Below are 19045 nucleotides of genomic sequence, written 5' to 3'. Positions count from 1 at the left end.
AAACTGAAAAATTGGGCGTGCAAAATTATTCAGCTATTTAAGGGGGTCAGCAACACACTAATCTGAAATCCTTACTCGGAATGTATCCTGCCATGCGAAAGGATACCATATCATATTGGAGTGATCCAACTTAGTGCTACATAACACTAGCTAGCTTAACCTGTGTTTGCACGTTTTACTAAAGTAAAATTTTCTAGCTATGAGCCTGAAATGGGGAATTGAATTTGAATACTTTGAATATTAATCTTTTAAATATATATTCAAGAAAAGTCAAACAGAAAAATGTCAATGGTAGAAATTCCGTTCTAGCAAGCAAACATTACATCTGGATTTTAAAAAAAGTTAATATTTCCTTTAACATTCTGTGTTGTGTTCATATTATTTTTTATAAGTGATGAATGCTTATAAATTCTTTATTAATGGGTAAATTGTAATGACAGTACAATGACTGCATACAATTCAGGCAGGTGGGATTGACTGCATGAAGTTTCCCCTGCTGGCCAATATAGGCCTGGAGGGGAAATTTCATGCAGTGGGGGTGGTACAGTATATATCAGCATAATTTTCAAAACGTGGTTTGCCCATTTGGCCATTTGGCATATTCACTCATATTCACTCATACATACTCACACTTTGATGCATCTATTAAGATACCTACATATGACACATAGCATAACATGAATCTACTAAAGATATGCTATGGATATATTTCATTAAGGAAAATGGAAAGGGGGCTACCTAGTCAGTTGTACAACTGAATGCATTTAACCGAAATGTGTCTTCCGCATTTAACCCAACCCCTCTGAATCAGAGAGGTGCAGGGGGCTGCCATAATCGACATCCACGTCTTTCGGCACCTGGGGAACAGTGGGTTAACTGACTTGCTCAGGGGCAGAACGACAGATTTTTACCTTGTCAGTTCTGGGAATAATGTGGTTTGCACCTGTTTTAACATGTTCAGGAAATGCTTTAGATGTGTAATAAATGTGTTATGGATATGTAGTCAACGTATACCATTACCCAGTATTTGTATTATTTATTTCATTCATTTTTTTCCCTCATCTTTATTAAGGCAGCCAATAATTTTGGATGTGTCTTTAACTGTGTGTGTGTGCGTGACCTTTTTCCACATGTCTGTTTTGACATATAGAGGTCTTAACTAGTTTGTGTAACATACGGTATAATATGACTACATTACAGTACATAAGTACTGTAAGTAAGCATTTGTGAGAGGTTATCATTCCTGTCATATTTACATCATCTTGTGCAATGAAGTGTAGCCAACATCTGTGTTTGGCTCCGGGGTGAAATACCCCCTACTGTAGGTGCAGATCTAGAATCAGCTTCCCCTCCCCCAATCCTTACCTTAAACTGTAGTGGGTAAAATTAAAAACTGATCCCAGATTAGCTTTTAGGGGCAGCATCACCTTACACATCTGTCTGTGGACATTAATGGATGCAACTTTGCATGTGAACCAACTAAGTCAAATTTACATTGGCTAATTAACTATTCAATGCAACTGACATTGTGAATTACAATAGTTGTATACTCTTGAGCACAGTTGTCTGTGTGCGTGCGTGCGGTTGCATTTGCTGTGTTTGGTATGTGTGTGCCTAAGCATTACCTGGGAAAATAATGTCTACATGTGTGTGAACGTCATCCAGTTGATCTGTGATTAGCTCTGGTTTCTATACAATCATGTCAAGACTCTAGATTAACTCTAGATTACCCTGCCCATTAAACAAACTCCTTTATTCAGTGGCCCGCCGCCAGCTATTTTTATCGCTTTTAATAATCTTTATTTACTCAGAGTAATTGGAGCCGAGATGGAAGTAATTAGTAATTAGAGGAGCTGATAAAGTGCGCGTGTGTGTGGTAGAAGGGGGGTAGGTGGGTGTGGGTGTTTGTGTGTGTGTGTGCATGTGTGTATATTGTACATAATGAGTGTGTGTGTGTTCATATTTGCATGTATTGAACATATGTGTATGTGAGTGTGTTTTCCCCTTCCCTGTTAATGGGCCTGAGCAAGTCACATGAGCCCAGGTGGTGATAACACCACGCAGACGGGTACTTCGTAAGCGCCTCGCTGAAGTATAAGGCAAAACATACGGTCTCCGTCCGTTTGAGCGCGGTGGGCTAGCCATATGGCGGTGAGGATGATCAAACATATGGTCTCCCTTCCTCACCAACCCCACCTGCCGAGCTAGTTAGCATGCTTGGCGAAGCGTAGAGTTACAAGATTTTTCTCTCTCCTCTCCTGCTTATATTAGTTGCTATGTCGTTTGCCAATGGAGTTTTGTATTCAGAACAGCCAATTTGGTTCTGGAATTAAATCGGACCAATCAGTGTCTAGTGTTTAGGATGGTTAAGGTAGATATCTCTCCTTCTTGCTCAGTTTTCTTTTTGTCTTCTCTAATTCTTCTTCTCCATCTCCCTCCTTCTTACTTCATCACTTTTCTTCTACTCTTTCCTCTTTCTCCCTCTTCCCATCCTCTGTCTTATGTTCTCTCCCTCCTCCTCCACCACTCTCTATCCTCCTCCTTACTTCTTTCTCGATTATACTCTCCCCCTCCTCTCACCCCTTTCTTTCTTATCCATCTCCCCCTTTATTCTTCCTCCTTCCTTCCACTCATCCCGACTCCCACCCCCTCCTAACACCCTTCATCCCTCCCTCTCCACTCCCTCCCCTCAGGTATGGGCAACCTCACCTTCCAGATCACACCCGACTCCAACAAGGACAGTGAGAGCATCCAGATGGGCCGTGATCTCAAGCTCTCGTGTCACGTGGACGCACAGCCCCAGGACAAGGTTAACTGAATAATACTATTAGTAATAATAATATTAGTAGGGTGTGACCCCTTCATAATAATTTCATAATGATGCCGAATAAATCAAAGTAGGTGAGACGGATGAACATTTTATGTAAAGAGATAGCCTTGCTAAAGGACATTATAAATATTTATGCATGCTTAATACAAGTTGCAACATATGATGTAAAGTATATAGGGTATAGCAATATATTAATATAATAAAATAACATATTGCTATTTTATATTATTAGGTCAACTACACATGGTACAAGAACGCGGCACTAGTCTACAACTCGGACAGCTTGATCGTGCTGCGCAGCGACCCGGACATGGCACCGGGCACAAGTAGCCTGGAGATCGTGGACATGAAGTTCCGTGACCAGGCCACCTACAGCTGTGTGGCCAACTTTCCTGGGAGCACGGTGCCCGAGTTGAGGGTAGATGTCAACATTACCCAAAGCAGCGGTGAGTGGACTGTTTCTTTGTTCTAAGTACCTAACTAGTAATTTGTTATGCTAACTAGGTAGCAAGAGGTTGCATAGCAACAGCATCAACTTCCGGTAGAGAAGTAGAGAAGGCAAAGAGAATGTATGCTCAACTGAAAGTTTTGCCCCTTAGATATTAATTTAGGATACTCCAATCTTCTTATGCTGTGGCCTACTCCCGACCGTCTCGTTGTACAGAGCCATATTTTTCATTCCATCTTAATGGAAACCCGGAATGTTTATTTTTTTCTCAGAATAAAAACACCATAATATTAAATTAATTAAGACAAATTAATTAAAATAAATCCTGTATGCTATGTTATTAGACTATCAAATGCTTCTCAAAGATGCCCTCTGGTGGTCAATCTAGCACTAAATTGCACTAAAAAAATGTCTGACAATTAGATAAAGTGCCACAGTATGACGCAACTTTGAAAGGAGGAACCACTGTATAAAGAAAACATGGGCTAAGGTTAGGGTTAGGGTACCTCCAGATTTGACTGGTTTGAATTTGAATGCTTGTTGACTTGTTTAGCCAATTGGTGTGAAAATGCTGCTGATAGAAGTGCGTAAAAATATAAGAAAATAATACCAAAAATTCTCAGATTTGCAACACGGAAGGTATCCAAGAACACACTGGTCTCCATAATTATTAAATGAAAGAAGTTTTGAACCACCAAGACTCTTCCTAGAGCTGGCTCCCCAGCCAAACTGGGCAATCGGTGGACAATGGCCTTGGTTTGGGAGGTGACCAAGAACCTGATGGTCACTCTGACAGCTCCAGTTCGTCTGTGGAGATAGGAGAGACTTCCAGAAGGACAACCATCTCATCACCTGGACAACCCTGCTCATCACCTGGCCAATACCATTCCTATGGTGAAGCATGGTGGTGGTGGCATAATGCTGTGGGGATCTTTTTCAGCTACAGGGAGACAGGGAGACTAGTCAGGATTACTCTCCTTCCAGACCCACATCAAACATCTCCAATCGAAAATCAAATCAAGAGTCGGCTTTCTATTCCGCAACAAAGCCTCCTTCACTCACGCTGCCAAGCTTACCCTAGTAAAACTGACTATCCTACCGATCCTCGACTTCGGCGATGTCATCTACAAAATGGCTTCCAACACTCTACTCAGCAAACTGGATGCAGTCTATCACAGTGCCATCCGTTTTGTCACTAAAGCACCTTATACCACCCACCACTGCGACTTGTATGCTCTAGTCGGCTGGCCCTCATTACATATTCGTCGCCAGACCGACTGGCTCCAGGTCATCTACAAGTCCATGCTAGGTAAAGCTCCGCCTTATCTCAGTTCACTGGTCACGATGGCAACACCCATCCGTAGCACGCGCTCCAGCAGGTGTATCTCACTGATCATCCCTAAAGCCAACACATCATTTGGCCGCCTTTCGTTCCAGTACTCTGCTGCCTGTGACTGGAACGAATTGCAAAAATCGCTGAAGTTGGAGACTTTTATCTCCCTCACCAACTTCAAACATCAGCTATCCGAGCAGCTAACCGATCGCTGCAGCTGTACATAGTCTATAGGAAAATAGCCCACCCATTTTCACCTACCTCATTCCCATACTGTTTTTATACTGTTTTATTTATTTATTTTTCTGCTCTTTTGCACACCAATATCTCTACCTGTACATGACCATCTGATCATTTATCACTCCAGTGTTAATCTGCAAAATTGTATTATTCGCCTACCTCCTCATGCCTTTTGCACACATTGTATATAGACTGCCCATTTTTTTTCTACTGTGTTATTGACTTGTTAATTGTTTATTCCATGTGTAACTCTGTGTTGTCTGTTCACACTGCTATGCTTTATCTTGGCCAGGTCGCAGTTGCAAATGAGAACTTGTTCTCAACTAGCCTACCTGGTGAAATAAAAAATAAATAAAAAAAGGGAAAGATGAACAGTGCAAAGTATAGAGATGAAAAACCTGCTCCATAGCGCACAGGACCTCAGACTAGGGCAAAGGTTTACCTTCCAACAGGACAATGACCCTAAGCACACAGCCAAGGCAATGCACTATTTGCTTCGGGACAAGTCTCTGAATGGTGGTTGTTCAGGTGATGGTCAGCGACCTTGGGGATATTGGTTTGGCCCGGAGTGATGGGACCTCCCACTCCTGCGATCTCGCCCTCCTCTCATCTCCCCAGGGTCTAGAACTGTTGTTCTTTTTTCTCCCTTCAAATGTTAAGTAACACTTTATTTGATGTATGGATGTCATGTCCTAATGTTCTCACGATAACCGGGGTGATGATATCTGTCTGGCTTGACTCGATCATCGTTTGTGAATTGGTGTTGCTTTCTTTCAGTTTCTCTCTTTCTCTGTGTCACGATCTTCGTAGTGAGGAGACCAAAGCGCAGAATGATATGAATACATGCCCAACCCTACCTGGCTGAATGCTCCTCGTAGCCAGGCCAATGCGGCGAGGTGGAATAGCCCGCACTGGGCTGTGCTGGTGAACCGGGGACACTGGAGACCAGATGCGCTGAGCCAGCTTCATGGCACCTGGCTCGATGCCCACTCTAGTCCGGCCGATACGAGGCGCTGCTATGTACCGCACCAGGCTATGCCTGCGCATCAGGGACACCGTGCGCCTCATGGCATAACACGGTGCCTGCCCGGTCCTTCTCTCTCCACGGTAAGCACGGGGAGCTGGCTCAGGTCTCTTACCCGACTTAGCCACACTCCCCGTATGCCCCCTCCAATAAATTGTTGGGGCTTCCAACCGCGCTGCCGTGCTGCCTCCTCATACCACCGCCTCTCGGCTTTCGCTGCCTCCAGCTCAGCTTTGGGCGGCGATATTATCCAGCCTGTGCCAAGGGTCCCTTGCCGTCCAGAATCTCCTCTCATGTCAAGGAGTCCTGAGATCGCTGCTGCTGCCCGTTACCACGCTGCTTGGTCCTTTGTTGGTGGGTGATTCTTTCATGATCGTCGTAGTGAGGAGACCAAAGCACAGCGCAATGTGAATACATACTTTTAATGTAAGATGAATGAACACGAAGTACAATAAACAAACAAAATAACAAAAACGAACGTGACCGCTATAAACATGCAACATCACATAGACATAGATAATCACCCACCAATTACCCAAGGAATATGGCTGCCTAAATGTGTTTCCCAAGCAGAGACAACAATAAACAGCTGCCTCTAATTGAGAAGCACTCCAGGCAACCATAGACATACAAAACACCTATTCTAGTAAACAACCCCATAAACATACAAACACCCTAGACAGGATAAAAACACAACAAACCACCCCTTGTCACATCCTGACCTAACCAAAATAATAAAGAAAACAAAGATAACTAAGGTCTTTCTCCGTCTCTTTCGATGTCCTTTTCTTTGACTACCACAGACAGTCTCATATCCCCCTCCGTCCCTATCCCTTTTTCATTCTATAAAATGGAAGCACTATGGTGTAAGGTCTACCACTACACTGCGTATACCTGTCCAGAGAGCAACGGGAACGTTGTAGTGAGTGTTTTGGGACTCATATTGGCCAGTCTGCGTCTTTTTAATCTTGTTCCCATACTCACCTCCGCCTAAATGCATGGAGACTCTGGTGGATAGGAGCGTCATTAGCCAATCAGAAAGACGTGAGAAACTCCTGTCATGATAGGCATTGGCTTAATTGGCTTCATCTTCCAACCAGTCATCTCCCACAACACTCCCCCCCATGTCTTGGGCACATCTACATTCAGGAGCAGCTGCTGAGCTGACTCGATACTGGACTGTCTCAAGGCATTAAAACCTGTTCATTGTCATAAAATACAATGTGATTGGCTCAGCCATAACATTAGAGATGTAGCCTAATGGACAAGTGTTTGTGTACATTATAATACTTCAGAAATACTGCTCATTCAAGCACTAAACTCCTAAGCTAGATGTAACATTCATTTAGTTACAAAATGCTGACTTATTCTGAAAGTGTTGTTGTTGTTCCTAGGTAACATTCTGAGATTCATGGGAAGAAGTTGCCAAGGGAACCGATTTGCAAAAATGTAATGACAAATACTTTACTCAGGTCACTCCCATATAATTGTATGGTCACTCCCACTAAGGCCAACTTAGAATGGTTGATGTCCCAGGCTTATATGCCCTGTGCACTGGGGAAGAGGTCACCCTCTTTTCACCCTCTCTTTCTCTCTCTTTCTCTCCTGTTGTTGCTCCTAGTCCTACTGAGAGTGTTGATAGATGGAGGAAATGAGGATGTGTGTTTAACCTTGACCACTGGTTCGCCTCACCGGTCAACACATTGCATTTAGCTTTTTACATTTCCCAGGGCGTGCGATGACCATTAGTATCCAATATAAATGGCCTCACTAATTTTAACATTTAACCTCACTTGCTTCCCCCTCCTCCCCACCTCCCGCCCTACTCCTCTCTCTCTTCTTCTCTTTTTTTTCTCTTTTTATAAACCCTGTTTGTCTTTTGGGCAACCCCTCCTTAAATATTTTATCTTGTCCCCCCTTACCCTCCTTCTTTCTATATCTCCCTACCTCTATCTCCCCCTTGCTCCACTCCAACTCCTCTCACACTCCCTCTCTCTCCCTTCTCCAATTTCTCCCCCCTACAGTCACTCCCCCAATTTTGACGGTGCCGGCAGGGGGCCAGGTGGTGAGTGTGAGGGAGGGAGGCTCTGCCGACCTGGTGTGCCTGGTGGATGGCAAGCCCCGTCCGCCTGTGCTCTGGTCGCGCGCCGACAAGGACCTGCCTATGCCCACGGGTGAGTGGGCGGTGGAGACACGCAACGGGCGACTCCGGCTGACCAACGTCACCCGTGACCTGATGGGTTCCTATCGCTGCCAAACGGCGCCCTACAATGGCCTCAACATCAAGCCACGCCAGGCGCAGGTGCAGCTCAACGTGCAATGTGAGTAGTAAAGTACCACATTTCCTATGAGTCATCTGTTTATTGAGCTCTGAGTATTATTGCGTTTGTTCTTTTCTGGTCCTGTTGACCTACATGGGGTGCAGGCTTTTGTTCCAGCCCAGTAGTAACACACCTGATGAATGAATTGAGTAATTGAGTATGTTTTTGAGTAGATGAATCAGCTGTGGTAGTGTAACGGAGATCATTCTGAACCATGCTCACGTGATAAATAACCTTGACTGAGACCTGAAGACTTGCTTTCGTTCACCCAGGTAATGCCTACATTGTAGCTCAACAGTCTTGTGGCGCTCAGGAGACCTGAGTTCGTACCCTGGTCAGTCAAATTAGCACTTGGCCGGTTCAAAACTGCCATCTGTCTGTTGCACTAAAGCCACCTTTCAGAGTGTGGTTTGAGTTAAACTTTTGTCTTCAATCATCATTCTTCATTTTTCTCACCAGCACTACATGCCTCTACATTTCCATTAAAAAACTATTGAAAGGTGAATTTCAACAACATTATCAGTCATTACAACTCAACCATCAATTTCTTTAAATCGATAGCTAGCACTACTAGATTAGCATCGACTGCTGTCTCAATTCAATTTAAAACTCACACTGGACCGGAGTATGCTAACGGTAACCCCCAAACGGGGTTGAATTGTCATGCTGGTGAATGAGGACCCAAAAGCGACTTGGCGAAAACAGAGTATTTAATCCAGAATAAACTTTACAAAACAAAAAGCATAATACTACACGTAAAGACAAGAACAGACTGGAGACTTGATCGAGAACTGCAGGTTGCCTCGGGAAGGCACTTGAACCTAGCAGACTCAGACACCTGCTCACCACGCAGCATCTGAGGGAAACACGACACGACAGGGCAAAACATTGACACAGCACGGTGAATTATAAATGAGGATCCGACAGGGCAGGTACGGGAAACAAGGAGTGAAATAGGGACTCTAATCAGGGAAAAGGATCGGGAACAGGTGTGGGAAGACTAAATGATGATTAGGGGAATAGGAACAGCTGGGAGCAGGAACGGAACGATAGAGAGAAGAGAGAGCGAGAGAGTGAGAGAGGGAGGGGGAGAGAGAGGGATAGAAAGAGGGAAAGAACCTAATAAGACCAGCAGAGGGAAACGAATAGAATGGGAAGCACAGGGACAAGACAAGATAATAAATGACAAAACATGACAGTACCCCCCACTCACCGAGCGCCTCCTGGCGCACTCGAGGAGGAATCCTGGCGGCAACGGAGGAAATCATCAATGAGTGAACGGTCCAGCACGTCCCGAGACGGAACCCAACTCCTCTCCTCAGGACCGTAACCCTCCCAATCCACTAAGTATTGGTGACCCCGTCCCCGAGAACGCATGTCCATGATCTTATGTACCTTGTAAATAGGTGCGCTCTCGACAAGGACGGGAGGGGGGAGGGAAGACGAACGGGGGTGCGAAGAAAGGGCTTAACACAGGAGACATGGAAGACAGGATGGACGCGACGAAGATGTCGCGGAAGAAGCAGTCGCACAGCGACAGGATTGACGACCTGGGAGACACGGAACGGACCAATGAACCGCGGAGTCAACTTACGAGAAGCTGTCGTAAGAGGAAGGTTGCGAGTGGAAAGCCACACTCTCTGGCCGCAACAATACCTAGGACTCTTAATCCTGCGTTTATTGGCGGCTCTCACAGTCTGTGCCCTGTAGCGGCACAGTGCAGACCTCACCCTCCTCCAGGTGCGCTCACAACGTTGGACAAACGCTTGAGCGGAGGAACGCTGGACTCGGCAAGCTGGGAAGAGAATAGAGGAGGCTGGTAACCCAGACTACTCTGAAACGGAGATAACCCGGTAGCAGACGAAGGAAGCGAGTTGTGAGCGTATTCTGCCCAGGGGAGCTGTTCTGCCCAAGACGCAGGGTTTCTGAAAGAAAGGCTGCGTAGTATGCGACCAATCGTCTGATTGGCCCTCTCTGCTTGACCGTTAGACTGGGGATGAAACCCGGAAGAGAGACTGACGGACGCACCAATCAAACGACAGAACTCCCTCCAAAACTGTGACGTGAATTGCGGGCCTCTGTCTGAAACGGCGTCTAACGGGAGGCCATGAATTCTGAACACATTCTCGATAATGATTTGTGCCGTCTCCTTAGCGGAAGGAAGTTTAGCGAGGGGAATGAAATGTGCCGCCTTAGAGAACCTATCGACAACCGTAAGAATCACAGTCTTCCCCGCAGACAAAGGCAGACCGGTAATGAAGTCTAGGGCGATGTGAGACCATGGTCGAGAAGGAATGGGGAGCGGTCTGAGACGACCGGCAGGAGGAGAGTTACCCGACTTAGTCTGCGCGCAGTCCGAACAAGCAGCCACGAAACGGCGCGTGTCACGCTCCTGAGTCGGCCACCAAAATCGCTGGCGAATAGACGCAAGAGTGCCTCGAACACCGGGATGACCAGCTAACTTGGCAGAGTGAGCCCACTGAAGAACAGCCAGACGAGTGGAAACAGGAACGAAAAGGAGGTTACTAGGACAAGCGCGCGGCGACGCAGTGTGCGTGAGTGCTTGCTTAACCTGTCTTTCAATTCCCCAGACTGTCAACCCGACAACACGCCCATAAGGAAGAATCCTCTCGGGATCAGTAGAAGCCACAGAAGAACTAAACAGACGGGATAAGGCATCAGGCTTGGTGTTCTTGCTACCCGGACGGTAAGAAATCACAAACTCGAAACGAGCGAAAAACAACGCCCAACGAGCTTGACGGGCATTAAGTCGTTTGGCAGAACGGATGTACTCAAGGTTCTTATGGTCTGTCCAAACGACAAAAGGAACGGTCGCCCCCTCCAACCACTGTCGCCATTCGCCTAGGGCTAAGCGGATGGCGAGCAGTTCACGGTTACCCACATCATAGTTGCGCTCAGATGGCGACAGGCGATGAGAAAAATAAGCGCAAGGATGAACCTTATCGTCAGACTGGAAGCGCTGGGATAGAATGGCTCCCACGCCTACCTCTGAAGCGTCAACCTCGACAATGAATTGTCTAGTGACGTCAGGAGTAACGAGGATAGGAGCGGACGTAAAACGTTCTTTTAGAAGATCAAAAGCTCCCTGGGCGGAACCGGACCACTTAAAACACGTCTTGACAGAAGTAAGAGCTGTGAGAGGGGCAGCAACTTGACCGAAATTACGAATGAAACGCCGATAGAAATTAGCGAAACCTAAAAAGCGCTGCAACTCGACACGTGACCTTGGAACGGGCCAATCACTGACAGCTTGGACCTTAGCGGAATCCATCTGAATGCCTTCAGCGGAAATAACGGAACCGAGAAAAGTAACGGAGGAGACATGAAAAGAACACTTCTCAGCCTTTACGTAGAGACAATTCTCTAAAAGGCGCTGTAGAACACGTCGAACGTGCTGAACATGAATCTCGAGTGACGGTGAAAAAATCAGGATATCGTCAAGATAGACAAAAACAAAGATGTTCAGCATGTCTCTCAGAACATCATTAACTAATGCCTGAAAAACAGCTGGCGCATTGGCGAGACCAAACGGCAGAACCCGGTACTCAAAATGCCCTAACGGAGTGTTAAACGCCGTTTTCCACTCGTCCCCCTCTCTGATGCGCACGAGATGGTAAGCGTTACGAAGGTCCAACTTAGTAAAGCACCTGGCTCCCTGCAGAATCTCGAAGGCTGATGACATAAGGGGAAGCGGATAACGATTCTTAACCGTTATGTCATTCAGCCCTCGATAATCCACGCAGGGGCGCAGAGTACCGTCCTTCTTCTTAACAAAAAAGAACCCCGCCCCGGCCGGAGAGGAAGAAGGCACTATGGTACCGGCGTCAAGAGACACAGATAAATAATCCTCGAGAGCCTTACGTTCGGGAGCCGACAGAGAGTATAGTCTACCCCGAGGAGGAGTGGTCCCCGGAAGGAGATCAATACTACAATCATACGACCGGTGAGGAGGAAGGGAGTTGGCTCGGGACCGACTGAAGACCGTGCGCAGATCATGATATTCCTCCAGCACTCCTGTCAAATCGCCAGGTTCCTCCTGAGAAGTGGGGACAGAAAAAATGGGAGGGATGGCAGACATTAAGCACTTCACATGACAAGATACGTTCCAGGATAGGATAGAATTACAAGACCAATTAATAGAAGGATTATGACATACTAGCCAGGGATGACCCAAAACAACAGGTGTGAAAGGTGAATGAAAAATCAAAAAAAGAAATAGTCTCACTGTGGTTACCAGATACTGTGAGAGTTAAAGGTAGTGTCTCAAATTTGATACTGGGAAGATGAATACCATCTAAGGCAAACATGGGCGTAGGCTTGTCTAACTGTCTGAAAGGAATGTTATGTTTCCGAACCCATGCTTCGTCCATGAAACAACCCTCAGCCCCAGAGTCAATCAAGGCACTGCATGTAGCACCCGAACCGGTCCAGCGTAGATGGACCGACATAGTAGTACAAGATCTAGATGAAGAGACCTGAGTAGTAGCGCTCACCAGTAGCCCTCCGCTTACTGATGGGCTCTGGCCTCTTACTGGACATGAATTAACAAAATGTCCATCAAATCCGCAATAGAGGCACAGGCGGTTGGTGATCCTCCGTTCCCTCTCCTTAGTCGAGATGCGAATCCCTCCCAGCTGCATGGGCTCAGTCTCAGAGCCAGAGGAGGGAGATGGTTGCGATGCGGAGCAGGGAAACACTGTTGATGCGAGCTCTCTTCCACGAGCCTGGTGACGAAGATCTACCCGTCGTTCTATGTGGATGGCGAGAGCAATCAAAGAGTCCACACAGGAAGGAACCTCCCGAGAGAGAATCTCATCTTTGACCACTGTGTGGAGTCCCTCCAGAAAACGAGCGAGCAGCGCCGGCTCGTTCCAGTCACTAGAGGCAGCAAGAGTACGAAACTCTATAGAGTAATCCGTTATGGATCGATCACCTTGGCATAGGAAAGCCAGGACCCTAGAAGCCTCCCCACCAAAAACTGAACGGTCAAAAACCCGAATCATCTCCTCTTTAAAGTTCTGGTAATTGTTAGAACAATCAGCCCTTGCCTCCCAGATAGCTGTGCCCCACTCTCGGGCCCGGCCAGTAAGGAGTGAAATGACGTAAGCAACCCGAGCTCTCTCTCTAGAGTATGTGTTGGGTTGGAGAGAGAACACAATCTCACACTGGGTGAGAAAGGAGCGGCACTCAGTGGGCTGCCCGGAGTAGCAAGGTGGGTTATTAACCCTAGGTTCTGGAGGCTCGGCAGGCCAGGAAGTAACAGGTGGCACGAGACGAAGACTCTGGAACTGTCCAGAGAGGTCGGAAACCTGAGCGGCCAGGTTCTCCACGGCATGGCGAGCAGCAGACAATTCCTGCTCGTGTCTGCCGAGCATGGCTCCTTGGATCTCGACGGCAGTGTTACGAGCGTCTGTAGTCGCTGGGTCCATTCCTCGGTCGGATCCTTCTGTCATGCTGGTGAATGAGGACCCAAAAGCGACTTGGCGAAAACAGAGTATTTAATCCAGAATAAACTTTACAAAACAAAAAGCATAATACTACACGTAAAGACAAGAACAGACTGGAGACTTGATCGAGAACTGCAGGTTGCCTCGGGAAGGCACTTGAACCTAGCAGACTCAGACACCTGCTCACCACGCAGCATCTGAGGGAAACACGACACGACAGGGCAAAACATTGACACAGCACGGTGAATTATAAATGAGGATCCGACAGGGCAGGTACGGGAAACAAGGAGTGAAATAGGGACTCTAATCAGGGAAAAGGATCGGGAACAGGTGTGGGAAGACTAAATGATGATTAGGGGAATAGGAACAGCTGGGAGCAGGAACGGAACGATAGGGAGAAGAGAGAGCGAGAGAGTGAGAGAGGGAGGGGGAGAGAGAGGGATAGAAAGAGGGAAAGAACCTAATAAGACCAGCAGAGGGAAACGAATAGAATGGGAAGCACAGGGACAAGACAAGATAATAAATGACAAAACATGACATGAATGCACTCTTACTAACAAACAAGGTCACTAATTAACAAATGGTATAATGCCACTCAGAAACCAATGCTGCTAAGTGAGCAAACCTTGTTTATTGTTTACGCGAGCCATTAGTGATGACGCTAGCTAGGCTATTAGTGAACTCTCCCCTTGGTTATATTTACACTTTGTGCTCAGTAAAAGTGCTTATGCCTGCCACACTTCAATAATGCTTCCATTATGAAAGGGGCTCGTCCATAAAGTTCAGAACCCTAAAAGCGTCAGAATTCAACACCATTTCTCTTCGCTTCCCCATTCACTAACTGTAGCCTACAGTATGTGATGTTGCTAGACGCTCGTGAAAATCCAGCTCCTGACTTTCCAGTTTCAAAATAGTGCCACTGAAGGTTGTTTTGCCATTGTTTTGTCTTCAATGCGGGCTGTGCCATGACAGCCAATGTTGAATAAAACTCTCACTGTCCTAGAAGGCTCTTCTTTAGAATGTGTTTGTGTGTAAATTGTAAAAGGAAGGTGATGCACTTTGGTGGATGGAGCGAACAATACACTCATGGCTAATAGTGAAACATAGAGGCTCAAAGAATAGCCCTGAAGCCCACATAGCTTAGTATAATATCCCTTTACATCCATTCTTTAGAATTTTTTTGTTTACAGCTTTCGTTCCAATGCCTGTATTTCCCATTAATTGTGAATGCAACATTAACAATGTGAGATGATGCATGGTCCTCCATTTATCCTGTAATATATTCAAATAATTCAAACTTTTGATAGAGGACTGTCCATCTGTCAATGTATGAGCCCCATTGAAAAACCATTAATCTGTGAACGCTGTAGTTTCCTTTAATTGACCTGGAGTGACTACTCTATTGGGAAGCTTACGAGCCTTGAAGCCTAAACATCACAAAACAAACCAAGTCCTAGCCCCTGCCCCCTAGGCACTTACGTAGATCTGAGAGAATTGGCCTCTGATATGCTATGTGGAATTGTTGTTGCGGACACTTATACAATCCTCTCATTTCTCCACAAGTGCCTTGTGGGTAGGGACTAGGAGTTGGTTTGGGATTCAATGTAAGGGATATGCCCACACTAGCTTGCTTAGCGAATTAAACTACACTTTTAGAATAAAAGTTGCTCAGGTGCTTCAGTCTGTCCCAATAGGTGAACCCTTTTTGGTGCTAAAACCCTCTATGCAGGGTTCTTCATAGAACTCCCTGTAAATGTTTCTACCTTAGAACCCTCTGTGAACATTTCTAGCAAGAAGCATTTTTTCCTCTAAAGGTTCTTCCTAGAATCCTTTATGAACAGATCCACCAGCCTTATTCCCATTTAAAATGTCATTATTTATGACAATACATTACATATATCATAAGGCCTTTCTTTGAAGGCCTAGTTATACTCTAATGCAGTGGTGTTAGGAAACTCCTGGTTACATTATTCTTGCTTGCAAAGTGATGTGTAATTCCTATTGGAACCCAGACATGGTGAGGATTTTCCATTTTTTATCACCTGAAACCTGCATTCAGAATGATTGCCGGGGGTAAAGAAGACTGGCCAATGGGATGACCTAAATGATCTGAAATGGATCAACCTTCTCAGTAACAGGTGCAATAAATCCAACCAATTGGATTAGTTTATAAAATGCATGTTATTTATCTTTGTGTAGCATAAGATTAATCAACCAATCAATGTACATGCAAAAACACAGATATTGAAACAAACTATTCTGAAAATCAACCTGCAATAGAGCATGCTGGGAAATATGATAATGAGTGTTTTACTTAACACAGAGTAAAAATGACACAATCACACTCAACTCTGGTTTTTAACAACAACACTAAGGTTATTTTACACCACCAAGTTTTATGTTAATTTAACTCTTGAATCAACACTAGAAATGTTACACAGAAAAATCTACATTAGGTTAAACTGGCCAATTTGCTGTGTAATATGCAGTACAAAAATACACTGCTGGTTCACTCATACTTCCTTCTATTCTCCTACTCTCTGCTCAATAAAAAAAATACTAATTTGAAAGACAGAAATCATGGCAAAGATATAAATTATGTCAGTACTGTAAATGTAAAAGGGTTAAGGGAATACCAGATACATGCACAAATATTCCTATATATGTAGGTACGGTTTAAAATATTCTCACACCTATCTTTTTAAATGTATCAAATTACTCAAACTCCTGATCTTAAAGTTTAAACACTGAAGTAAACACTATTGCTCAGGCACTATTTAAAAGAAAGAACAAGTATTACAATAAAAAAGTTTATTCAGATTCAGAAGCAGAATCATTTTTTGCCTTCGAAAGAATCCTTCTCAGCCTCTCAAAGAGACCTTTCTTCTAAAAATGGTTCTTAAGGATAACAAATGTTTGAGGTAGAACTCTTTGCCTTACAAAGAACCCTTCTCTTCCAAAAAGGGTTCTTCAGATGAAAATGGTTCTTGGTAGAACCCTATCCCTCCGCCTAGAACCCTATTGGAAGTCCTTTTTCTAAGAGTGTAGCTTAGCGCAGAACGAATGCCAGCTTAATTAAAGACCACTATGACCACGGAGCTGACATTCCAAATCCTCCCAACCCCCATCCACCATCCGTCCACATGCTTACAAAGATACTACTAGATTTACAAGGCTTGCTAATGCAGGCGGGCGGAAGGACGACACTTTCAGATGCTCGTCTAGTCCATTCCACTTCAATGATTTATTGGCCAGGTGGCCACCCCAGTCTAGAAAGACAGAAATAAAGAGAGAGAGAGAAACTGAGTGTGACAGATGGATGGAGGAAGAGAGAAAGACAAACTGGGAGAAAGAGAGAGTGACAAACAGAGAGGAAGGGTTTTAGTAACAAGCAAGAGAGGGAAGAAGAGAGAGAGACAGAGAGACGGAGAAAGAGACAGAGGGAGAAAATGAGGGAGAGAATTATGAACAGGGAGAGGAAAACAGAGATAGGTAGATTTTGCAGAACCCCTTTTCCAGGGAACCATAGGTGCTTTGGAAACCAACGATTCCCCTTTCCTTCCCAGGATTTCTTCACTGTACCCAAACCAAAAACAGATTTAATGCATTGCTCAGTTATGTATAGAGCCATGTCCTAATGGAAGGCTCTGCCACCAGAGGTTACTCAAGCAAAAAGCAAGTTTAACTTAAAAAAACAGATTAAAAAAAAAACATATTGTATCACAGCGCCTCTCTTCTTTCTAAAGATTTAATTGAACTCTTATTGAATATGTGCAGAATAAATGAATAGTGTCTAATTAGTATTTTTGTTGTCTCTTGGTGTCTTTCCAATATATAACTCTTGTTTTATGATTTTTTAAATTTTAATTAATGTCATATCTTATGCTGTTTTTGTATATAATTTGTCATGTATTTATACGTTTTATGTGGAACCCAGGAAGAGTAGCTGATGCATGTGCAGCTAACGGGGATCCGAATGAACTTAACTAAACCCTCCTTCCCTCCTACTTTGTATTTATTTGTTTAGTTTATCAGGTTTGTTTTTCAACCCTTCATTTAGCACCGTTGATCGATACGTGGGAAGATGCTATAATTTTTTTACTGGGCCTATAAGTGGACAACCCTCTTTATCTCTTCCTCCCTCCTTCTCTCCCTTTCTCCTCTTCCTCATTTTATTCTCCCTTGCCTTCCCTTTCTTTATCACTCCTCTCACCGTGACATGGATGTTCTTCTTCATTGCTATTCTCATCATCATCAATCAGACGGCATCTCACCGCATCTCTCTGTCACTATCCTTCTCCCTCTCTCTTTGTCTTTCCCTCTCTCCTATTCCCTTGCCACCTCACTCTCTCTTCTGTGTCCCTTTTGCTCTTCCTCCCTCCCTCGCTCCGTCTCAGCTCCTCAGTCATGTGCAGTCTTTCTCTCTTACACCACACATGCTCTCCGTCATCTATCTTTCTCCATCACCCCCACCTTTTCTCCCTTACACTTGATGCAGATTAATCTCTCTGGAGTGTACCGTACTATAAATGTCATGTCTTCATACATTACTACAAGAGGGTAGTGTACAAACTTGACTAACACGCTGGGAAAGCTGTGTGTGTGTGAGAGAGTGAGTGAGAGAGTGAGTGAGAGAGTGAGTGAGAGAGTGAGTGAGAGAGTGAGTGAGAGAGTGTGTGAGAGAGTGTGTGAGAGAGTGTGTGAGAGTGAGTGAGTGAGTGAGTGAGTGAGTGAGTGAGTGAGTGAGTGAGTGAGTGAGTGAGTGAGTGAGTGAGTGAGTGAGTGAGTGAGTGAGTGAGTGAGTGAGAGAGCGAGAGTCTGCCCTTTAATATCTGTCTGTCTGTCTCTCTCTGTATTTCCTTCTGTATCTGTCTGTGTGTGTATGTGTGTTTCTGTGTGTGTGAGTTAGAGCGAGGATTACGGCAGATATTTGTTGTCTCCAATAAGACGGACGATGATTCTGTTTACGGGGATTATAGCATCGTGAAATTGAAACATTCTAGCGTAGCACGAGCCGCCAAGGAAAATAGATAGGGGAGACAGTAAGGCCTGTTGCGGAGTCATTTTGTCAGTGGTCCCATCCGTGCACCACGTTTCAAGGATGAAGACACCAACTGCTGACTGGCAAGATATGAAGCCACCACTACATAACTTTATCAACAAGCCTCACCTTACGTCTCTCTGCCCCCTGTTCTGTCACTTTTCCTCCTCTCTCTTTCTCTCTCACAGCCACCTCTATCTTTTCCTCTCTCATCTCATTTATATTGTATATCTTTTTTTTCCCTCCCTTTCGCTCGCTCATGGTCTCTCTCTAGGGGCTTCCACTGTTCCCATTCTCTCAATTCCTCTCAATCTTCCTTTCTTTTTTCCCTCTCTCTGAC

The 19045-nt window shown here is 45.0% G+C and overlaps 1 protein-coding gene across 1 annotated transcript in view; it reads left to right on the top strand.

The window, feature by feature from the left end:
- Positions 1-19045, top strand: part of LOC124035945 (MAM domain-containing glycosylphosphatidylinositol anchor protein 1-like) — a 447455-nt gene that overhangs the window by 310600 nt on the left and 117810 nt on the right. Inside the window, exons 8-10 of the mRNA XM_046349921.1 lie at positions 2694-2809; positions 3063-3276; positions 7900-8196. Of these exons, the coding sequence (XP_046205877.1) occupies positions 2694-2809; positions 3063-3276; positions 7900-8196 (627 nt within the window). The remainder of the gene's footprint in view (positions 1-2693; positions 2810-3062; positions 3277-7899; positions 8197-19045) is intronic.

Source organism: Oncorhynchus gorbuscha, linkage group LG05, assembly GCF_021184085.1.
Source record: "Oncorhynchus gorbuscha isolate QuinsamMale2020 ecotype Even-year linkage group LG05, OgorEven_v1.0, whole genome shotgun sequence".
NCBI lineage: Eukaryota > Metazoa > Chordata > Actinopteri > Salmoniformes > Salmonidae > Oncorhynchus > Oncorhynchus gorbuscha.
Note: the sequence above shows the minus strand (reverse complement) of the source record. Positions and strands in the feature narration are given on the sequence as shown.